The following is a 10,220-nucleotide window of genomic DNA, read 5'->3' on the forward strand; positions in this document are numbered from 1 at the left end:
AAACTACGTCCACTGTTTACCGTGACGCAGTTGTTGACGCGCTTGTAATCTGCATACCGTTTTCGTCTTTTCATTGGCTCAAATCGGGCTCAGTGGGCGCGGTCCAACGCTGACTCGCGTTGGCTAATGTAGGCTGTGAAGTGGACATGTTGCTCATATTGGCTCACGTTTGGTGTCAATCGAAAGGTTAGAGTTCAACGGACAGTCCGGTATCAAGTTTTCTTCAGTGCAGGCATGATAACGGCTTTTACAGGGAAGATACGGAAATATTTTTGTCATATCTGCTGGCTGATTTCAAATGATGCAGCACCAGTTTGTGGATATTTATGCATATAATCAAGTGTTTTGGACAAAATATTTTACTGGATTGGATTGTCTGGACGTTTTTACGATGTAACAAGACAGTTTTTGTTGTAATGTGATCGAGCTATGGGTCACCATGAGGCGTCATCGGTGAGTTGCCTAGATGTGTATATTGTTTGTTTGTTTGTTGTTGTTTGACACTAACGTTAACTGTAGCTGCTGTGGTGGTCCGATCTTGAAATGGTTGACATAATTAGAATCCAGAGAACCGTAGCTTTCTAACGCACTACCACACTCGTATCGAACTATAAATAAAGATCGGCTAAAGTGTGCATGTACCGTACACTTTACATTTAAACTGTACAGTGTACGTTCCCTGGCCCGATAGCGGGCCATAGGACGTCAAGGGGTTAATGGAAGTTATGCAAAATCTAATGTAAAATGGATCTGATTGAGAGCTTGATGAAAGATAACGCTGCATGAATGCAAAGCAATAAAACACTTCACAAATTGTTCCCCCAGCAACAAATAACACATACATGACAGGATCATCTTATGAAAGACCTGAATTAGTATTCATGAATGTAGGTGTTACTAAGCTCATGACTTCATGTAATATAATACTAGATACTCAGAAATCTGATCTGTAGGCGTTCATCTTTTCCGCTTTGTAGGAATTGTGTAACGTGTCAAGATTGATAATTATTGCAAACAATACACAAAGTGCCAGCAAAATTTGGCAAAACAGAGCATACATTAAGAAATCTGATGAATATAAAAGCTAGAAAGAGTTTGTCTGTGAAGGGAAAACTAAATCTGTGTTATTGGCTACTCATATCTCCGAAAAGAGTTGCAGAAAACCATTAAAGGTAGACTGAAATTGTTTTCTTGTTTTATACACCTATTTAGCTTTAGCTATTTAATTTATTGGATTTACAGCTATGTTGCATGCTGAGTGAGCTCTTCTTGTTGAGTTTATGCAGCAATATGATGACTAAGAACTGTGCACTATACAAAGAGAGCTACACACTCACCCCTTTCAACTGCTGAGCGCCAGTGATGTGCTGAAAGACTTTGTCAATCTCCTGTTCGATACGCTTGGCCCAGTGCATTATCCTGTGGATAAACATCAGAAACACACAACACAACACAAACAATGAAAAAGATGTGTGTGCGTGTGTGTGTGTGTGTGTGTGTGTGTGTGTGTGTGTGTGTGTGTGTGTGTGTGTGTTCTGTGTTCTGTGTTGTTACCTGTGCATGGATTAACACAAATTACAAAAACATTACTATCTCTACTTCTTTTGGCTCTTATTAAAATATATACATATTTTTTTTTTTTCAAGATGTACTAAAAATAAATGAAATATACTGCAATCAATACAATTAATAAAGCACCAGTGATCCGGCCCATTTCCTATGAAATGAAGTGAACAGGAAAACTTGTAGGATGAAAAAAAAGAAGCTGATCATATCTGAGAATTTCACACAATGGAAAGAAAAACCTCACATTTGTGCACCTCTTTGATACAATATCTTTTTAAGCAAAAAAAACACAGTTTCCACCAATTCAGCGCTGAATTCCCAAATTCAATGAGTGACAACAGGTATAAAGAAGCTTTGACAACAGGCTGTGGTTGAGAGGAAGCCTTGAAATGTAAGTAATGCTTCCTAATCAGCTTTGTTGACTCGTCATCATTATTGTACGAAAGGATGTTTCCGGAGCAAAGAAAAATATACAATTTGCCACATCATTATTATATACTAAGTATGTAAACAGCTCTTAAAACCTGCTGCGACAGCCAAGATCAATTGATGAGACTGGAATTTCTTGCAGCTCCCAAAATAGAGCAACTAATGAGGCAGGATAAATAAAACATCCACTGTGTGGAGCGTTAGAGTAACAACAACAGAGGCATTTCAAGGAAGGGGAGGTATATGTATGGCTCTACGGCAGAGTAGTTTAACAGTCTCTGTCAACAAATTACAGTTGAAAATGCTGAATATCAAGACAGTTACAGCGATATTCGTGAAGAGCAGTAACTGTCTATGAAAATGGCTTATGGATGTTGGAGCTGGGATGATCTTGACAATAAACTGTACAATGTAGGTTCTGTTTTTGTTAAAACACAAAGTTTATGAGTCCAATATATTTCAAATAGTAAATAGACTTGTATAGCACTTTTCTAGTCTCCGACCACCCAAAAGCTCTTTAACACTTCTTGTCATCATTCACCCTTTCACACACTGATGGGAGGGGCTGCCTGCCATGCAAGGTGCCACCTACCCATCAGGACTAACATACATACAACATTCATACAGCGTGTAGGCATAGAGAGCAATTTTGGGGTTAAGTGACTTGCCCAAGGACACATCAACATGGACTAGCGGAGCCAGGGATCAAACCGCCGATCCCCTGATTGAAGGAGGACCCTGCTCTACTACTGAGCCACAGTCGCCGACAAAATGCTTAACTGTAATAACTGTAGTCATGAGACAACACTGACATATATTTTTAAATGAATATGGCAAACACTTAGCAATCAGTTTTTCATCCACACATCCAGCAGTTACAGAGCAACATTTGTATTCATTTGGAGCCGTGTTTCTACCCACCGGGTGAATGTCAGTCCAATACTCAAGCTCTTTTAGTTCTGTTAGTTAGTGAAGCCGAGAACTTCACATTGAGCTTTAAATGAGCAATCGCCTTAAATATGCTTTTGTGTGTGTGAATTGTATGCTCAGTAGAAACACAAATTCAAGGTCAAGTCATTTTTTTGGTTGCTGTCAGAGATATATTCGTATAATTTGGAATTTGAACACATTTTTTGTACAATAAAACAAATTATCAAATGTTGTAGTTTTCATTTGTTCTTCAACCAGCTACTGTGGACTGCAATATACTAATCCCATACTAAAAGCGGTCAGTTTGACCCATCCTTCCCCACATTTTATACTCTTGATTTTGTTTATGTATCAACAATTCTGCAGTGTTTTGTAATATGAGCTATATTTGTGAAAGAGAGTATCCACACTTGTGAAATAGTCCAGTTGTGTTGCAAATACATCAAAGTCAGTAGCAGAAACACAAGTGATATCGACAACAACCACTGTGCCCGATGATGGAGTACTGCCAGCACCAACACAGATTTATTTTTGTGAACCACTGTTAAAAAGAGGCAGCTGTACTGAATGAAAGGTTTGGGTATCTGGCTATTTAACAGTAGCATCAGCACTCGGCAGTATCAGCACTCCTCTGTTAAATGTCTCCAACTCCAACGCAGCACTATAAGCACATGTGGTTCCAGCAGCCAATTCCCTCCGAGCCCACGCAAACCAATACAGGGTTTCTACTATAAATACGGTAATATAAAAAGAGGAAGTCAAAGAGGCAGCTTAATGACCATTTGAATGGGTTGTGCATTTAGCTTTTTGATACTTTTGCATTCAAACCTGCACGTGCATAAAACTAAACTGGTATGGACTTAGTATCTCCTTCAGAAGCACAATATATTCTCTCCATGACCAATTTAATGATTTTTTAGACTGAATTTCAGAATGAATTAACAGAGAGGAACATCAAGTGAAAAGGTGGCGTAAAACAAACACTAACTGCATTCTTGCAAAGTCAGGAAAATAGATATTTTGCAGAGTAATATTTTCTCTTATTTTGATGAAACAAGATTCTACCAAGAAAGAGTCCAATTTATGGAGATTTGAATCATCTTCAGAAAACTGTTGAGATACATGCTGCTACTGATTAACAAGCTTTCAGAATATACTTGACTGTGGCGACCAGTGCTTGAGCTGAGGCCTTTGATCAATAGTTAAACACAAGCTGAGGTCAGATGGCAGTTGGACAAAGCAAACAACAGACACCTGTTCATTAATGTGCTCTTTCACGTTTTTATTCAATTAATTATTAATTATTTACAAATAAAAATATATAGTAAAATGAAAATTACATTTTTGTTTCCTGCCTCCAATTTTCAGTGTTTTTTTCCCCAGACTTTAGAAAGCTTCATTATACAACTGTTTTCACAGTAGGGCTGCTGATGAAGAGTGGAAGTGTAAGGTGGACGTACAGCAGCTGTTTTCTGCCATCTTTAGTGCAGCAATCTCTCATGCAAGAGGAAATCAAGTTTTCATATAATCTTAACCACTTCGCCAACCAATCCAGTGTTTAGACTTGAGTTATTGAGACAAACCTTTTTCAACTGATTCAAACATCTGTGTGGAACTATTGTTTGATAAATAGGCCACTTTACTAGATAATTTAACTCTAAACAGCGGACATCAGATGAACAATATCAAACCACCTTCATTTAACTGATCATTTGACAATCTTTCACTCCAATGAACCCATTAAATGTTTCTGTTCGTCTTTTTCCAAAAGGTATTCTCAGGGATAAACAGCATAATCTCCTCCCAAACTGCAATTTCAAAGCAGCACAGACACAATCCTGCAGAACCCATCAAAACATCCTGCAGGATAAGAACAACTGCTGTCTTACATAGTCAGCGCTACCTTGAAGCGTATGCCCTTCGCCACGAGGAACAGAATTACATAAGATGCAAAATATGCCTTAAACTTAACTAAACCAGACCCCCTGTATGGCCAGACGTTGACGCTCTGTCCTCAAGAGACCCTGAGGATCAGTGAATGAACGCACATCTCCCTCTGTTCACCTGCCTACCTGTACTGGTTCAATGATTCACTGGCTGGACATTCTCTGATGTTCAGCCTGGCAAATGGATTAAAAAAGACTTTACAAGACATTTATTTGCGCTTTCTACCTAAATTAGTTTAAACCAGGAAATAAATCTCAATCCCCAGAAAATTGCCTTGGATGTAAGTACCTGAGAGTCGACTCATTATCAATGACTCAGCTCCCAGCAGAGTTACAAGACAACATAACAGATCAAAGTCTCCTCTGTTTTTAGAGACACACATTTCGACTCAACTGTCCAGATCCACAGAAAGACACTCTTCACAATGAAAAGCATTTGAATATCATTTGTTTCCCCGCTTTTTGATTATATTATGAGCTAAACATGAGTGAAAGACTGTTAGGCCTGATGATGAATAGACCACCCTGAGAAGTATGAGTGCTTGACTTTCTGATAGAAAAGAACTAAGTTAAAGGAGTGGTGTAGAAAATATGTAAGCTATTGTTTTTCCTTAACTCCAGCAACATCAAGATTATCACTCTAAAAAGAAAGTTGAAGATATGATGGAATGCCTGACGAAGTGTCTTTGACAAGCACAGCTCTATTTAAAAGTGCAATTATTTTCAGTTTAAGACGAGAAGTGCTCTGAAAAAAAGAGCAGCAGCAGGCAAGATGTAATGTTTTGTGGATGCCTTAGTGATTCTCACAATGGAGCAACACCAAAAATTAAACATAAGAGTACAAAGATTGTACCAAAAATGACACAAAAATTTATTTATTTTTCGAATATTGGTCCGATACTGACTCAAATAGCAGGGTCCATTATCGGGGACAATGTACCAATCTGGTATCGGATGCCATTATTTTAATCAAATGTATATTTATATTCAAGCATTGATTTGTTACATTTTGTTTTACAAACTTAGGAAAGCAATGTTTACGTTGTGTCTGATGTTGCCTTAAACATAAAAGAATGATCCCAGTCTCTTCCACACATTGAGGCATACAGTTTACAAATTAAACACTGATATTGGCCAATACCCAAAGCCCAGATATTGGTATCACCACTGGAAAAGTTGGATCGGTGCATCTGAGGGGATTGCTTGCTGGATTTGACAAAAAGAGAATTGTATCAGAATCAGAGACTGCATGTTAATGCCCGATTAGTGCTGATTTAAATTGTGAGAAGTATGTGAGCAGAAACGCGTCATGAACCCACGTCACCCATCCACAGTGCTCATGTTTTGAAAATGTAGCAAAAGTACATTTTATTTTACTTAACACCTACAATTGTAGAATTCCTTTGTGTGAATAAATCAGGTTTGTTACATGACTATAGCCCACAGAACAGCAGAGCAGCTTTAACCGGGTGAGTCAGTGCAGCTGAAGCACAGTCCCAAGTTTTTTTAGTGTGTGCTCCATTTCCTCTCCTCCTGAGCCCTGTGGGACATCAGAAAACTCTGTATCGCAGTGCTGCGATGAAGCGGCTGAACAGCACTGCACACTTGTGCCTCTACTCTGTTACCTACTATATTCACTCACCCCTGGGATGAAATAGAGAGAAGCACTATGTGCTGTGACCCATATTCAGTCAGAGAGAGCGAGAGGTTGAGAGGGTGGAGCAGCAAGGCAATAGGTGTATCTATCTATCTATCTATCTATCTATCTATCTATCTATCTATCTATATATATATATATATATATATATATATATATATATATATATATATATATATATATATATATATATATATCTAACTAACTGATAACTAGAGTAACTAATTTGACTTTTATCATGTCCCCCAGAGGATGAATCTTAGGACTTTGGTGATCCTTTGACTTTTCATGTGGTGCCACCACAAGCTTTACATTTGTGGTTTTAAATGAAAAGTCTCAACAACTTTTCAGACATTTGTGTCCCTCTCCGGATGAATTGTGATCTCTACTGTAAACCAAAACTTTGGTTTATGACCAAATACCTAGAGTATAATGACTCTTCCATTGGTATCAGCCAATGCTAGCACGCTAACACACTAAACTAACATGGTGAACATGATAAGCATCTTATGTACTAAACATCAGCATGGAAGCATCTATTCAAATTTCATTCTGAAGCCAATAGAAGTAAATTAATAGATTGGATGGATGGATAGATAGGTGGATCAACAGGAAACTAATCGACCGCAGACAACAAAATGAATCAGTTTTTTGCAGTTATGAAGCAAAAATTCAAAAATGTGAGGATCTGCTGCTCCTCTCATTTTAAGTTGATTACATTTGGGTTTTGGTCTGTTGATCACACACCACCGCATCTCAAGAGTTCCCATTGGGCTTTTCAAAGCCGTTATCTTCCCTGTTTGTTATTTTTACTATAGTGATTAATCCAGTGGTTCTGAAACATTTTCTTTCACGCATCCATTTAGAAGACAAAAGCAAGCAAATTAAACAGATTTAATTCAAATTAACATGATCTAGATGTAACATTATCTAGAACATGAACTGGGTTTCTTTTCTTGTCTGTTTCTCACAAGTTACTGCAGTGTAATGTAAAATACTAAATATTTCTCAAACACAAATACACAAAAGAAACAAGGTTTCCCACTCACACTGGCAGTGATCTCAAGAGCGTGACAGGCCTTTGTCATATCTCAGATTTGACTCAATGATACTGGATGAGGACCACCAGCTGTTATGTTTCCTTCCCTGATAAAAACTCTGCACTTTCCATGTAAGTTTGTTAGAATGAATCTTGTCAAACTTTGTTTGACAGGAAGAGAACCACTAGATTAATCAGGGGGGGGAAATTTAAGTGTTTTGGTCGCATTAACCAAAAAAAGTAAATGTTCAAAGCAGGATGCAAACTCCAATCTCCAGTGTCAAAGTCCTGCTCTGTGAAGTATATCAATGTCACACTTCCTGGATAGGAAAAAGCCTTGCCAGTAAATCTAATCCATGCAGCAATTACATTTCCTCCGTAACGTACTTGGAAAGCAATTAAGTAGTCATATAAACATATTTGGTAGAAGAGAGGGTTGCTATCCATCCACCCGTCTGTCTATATATCTATCTATCTATCTATCTATCTATCTATCTATCTATCTATCTATCTATCTATCTATCTATCTATCTGTCCATCTATCTGTCTATCTATCCATTTATCCGTCTGTCTATCTATCCACCTATCTATCCATCCATCCGCCTGTCTATCAATCTATCTATCCATCCGTCTATCTATCTATCTATCTATCTATCTATCTATCTATCTATCTATCTATCTATCTATCTATCTATTTATCTATCTATCTATCTATCTATCTATCTATCTATCTATCGACAAACAGAATCAAGACAGAAGGGGTGGGAGCGAAATGAGGGAGGGCGAGGGGGAATAAATCTTCACTGCTGCAGTATTAATTCTTAATTGGAAAGAGATGCTATTCTTCAGCGTAGTGATTCTGCTTCATTTAGCTTACATGAAGAGACCCAGGGCAGAGGGCTATGTAGCCGTTTCGGAGCACTCAGCAGAAAGGATGAGAAGGCGGTTGAGAAAGCAACGTCTATATACCCTACTTGAAATAACCCAATTCATCATAAAAAACTCACATACACACACCCACACCTCCCTGATTTATAGACCCCATTTCTCATTGGTAAATACGGCACAAATCTCCAGTTGTGATTGGTTAAAAATCCCTCAACGTGTGCCCCGAAGATGAGTGGACCATCTGGCCTGGTCCTCCCTCCAGAGAGCAGCCTGATTGCAGAGCCTGGAAGTGGGCCTAGATAACTGTAGTCTCAAGTTAAGTGTCAGCTGTACTTAACTGCAACGGGTTAAAAGTTAACAATTAAGAACTAAGCTCGGGATTGATTGAAATAGAGAGAGGCTTTAAGAGAAATGCAATGTAAAACCACACCTTTCTTCTTCTATGCAATATGGTAGGGCTACTAGTAGAACTGGGCATGCAGTATATAGAAGCTAATACTGCAATGTTTATTTTCTTAGGAGGTTGCTAGAGTGGCAAGCTTTTTTACAAAACAACACAACTTGAAAGCCTGCATGGTAAAATCGATACTGGCGCACAAAAACAGGAGCTGGAGGAACGCAAAAAAAAAGCCCTTTTTAGTTTCACAACTGCACAGATTTAATGTTGCCCGTCAAATACACCATAAGCCTCTGATAATACAAGCCACGACCAGCATCATATATGCCTTCACTGACATAACTATAAAGTAAAGTGTGTCAAAAAGAAAACATCTCTCTATCCTCACCATTCCTCTTCTTTTTTTTTATAAAAAAAAATATAAAACAGTGTAATGAGAGTCATTCTGCATTAATAACAGAGACAACTGATTTGAGACAATGTGCCAATAGATCTAAGGCTTTCAATGTTCATAACCTAAACATGAAGGCTATAACTTATCATATGTAAATGGAGAAGCTAAATTATTGGTCACATGCTACACATTATATCTGATATAAAGGAAAACTTGATTAAAAAAAACATTAGCATTAACTGATACAATGAAATGCGATTGTTCATATATTAATATATATATATATATATATATATATATATATATATATATATATATATATACACATATACATTATTTATAAATATATGAATATATATATATATATATATATATATATATATATATATTAATACATCCCTGTAAAAGATCTGAATACAGCTTATGAATGCCCCTACTGTGGACTATACCTTACATATGACACTGAGCTTTAGATACTCAACGTTTACATTGATGCTATCGTCCACACTGTCAAATTATATAACAGCAGAAAATACAAGTCAAGTGTCTATTGACACCATAACTGAGTGTCCATGCCACAAAGTTGTCTCCCATGCAAAGCCCCGGTGTGTTTTCCAATCAAAGGAACCATCACTTACGTGTACTGTTGCGGGAACGTGAGACCCGCTGCTCCAGGCCACGATGCGCTGAAAATCAAGATAATCTGGATAGATACCAAGCAGACGATGCTGCAAGACCCTTTGCCTTTCGCCATTTTCCATTAACAATTCTCGTCACGGGGGTTTCTGTGCGTGAATGAAGCGCTCCGGACCGTCTACGGGGCATACGGCGAGCTGGTGTACGCGTCCGGCTCAGCTTCCCCACGACCTCATATCGGTTTCTGTTTTCAGGTGGACGCGGAGGAGGCGGGCACTGGCCGCGGAGGCATCGTGGACGGGGGGAGATGCTCCAATGCAGCTGCCAAGACACTGCAG

At 38.3% G+C, this 10,220-nt stretch overlaps 1 protein-coding gene across 1 annotated transcript in view; it reads right to left on the reverse strand.

Moving 5' to 3' along the window:
* The window catches only part of cacna2d2b (calcium channel, voltage-dependent, alpha 2/delta subunit 2b), a gene marked incomplete at both ends in the record, with an annotated part of 33,226 nt that extends 23,226 nt beyond the window's left edge, over positions 1 to 10,000 (reverse strand). Inside the window, 2 exons of the mRNA XM_079217716.1 lie at positions 1,338 to 1,419; positions 9,885 to 10,000. Of these exons, the coding sequence (XP_079073842.1) occupies positions 1,338 to 1,419; positions 9,885 to 10,000 (198 nt within the window). The remainder of the gene's footprint in view (positions 1 to 1,337; positions 1,420 to 9,884) is intronic.
* Positions 10,001 to 10,220: the final 220 nt, after the last annotated feature.

Source organism: Taurulus bubalis, assembly GCF_910589615.1.
Source record: "Taurulus bubalis genome assembly, chromosome: 5".
Lineage (NCBI taxonomy): Eukaryota > Metazoa > Chordata > Actinopteri > Perciformes > Cottidae > Taurulus > Taurulus bubalis.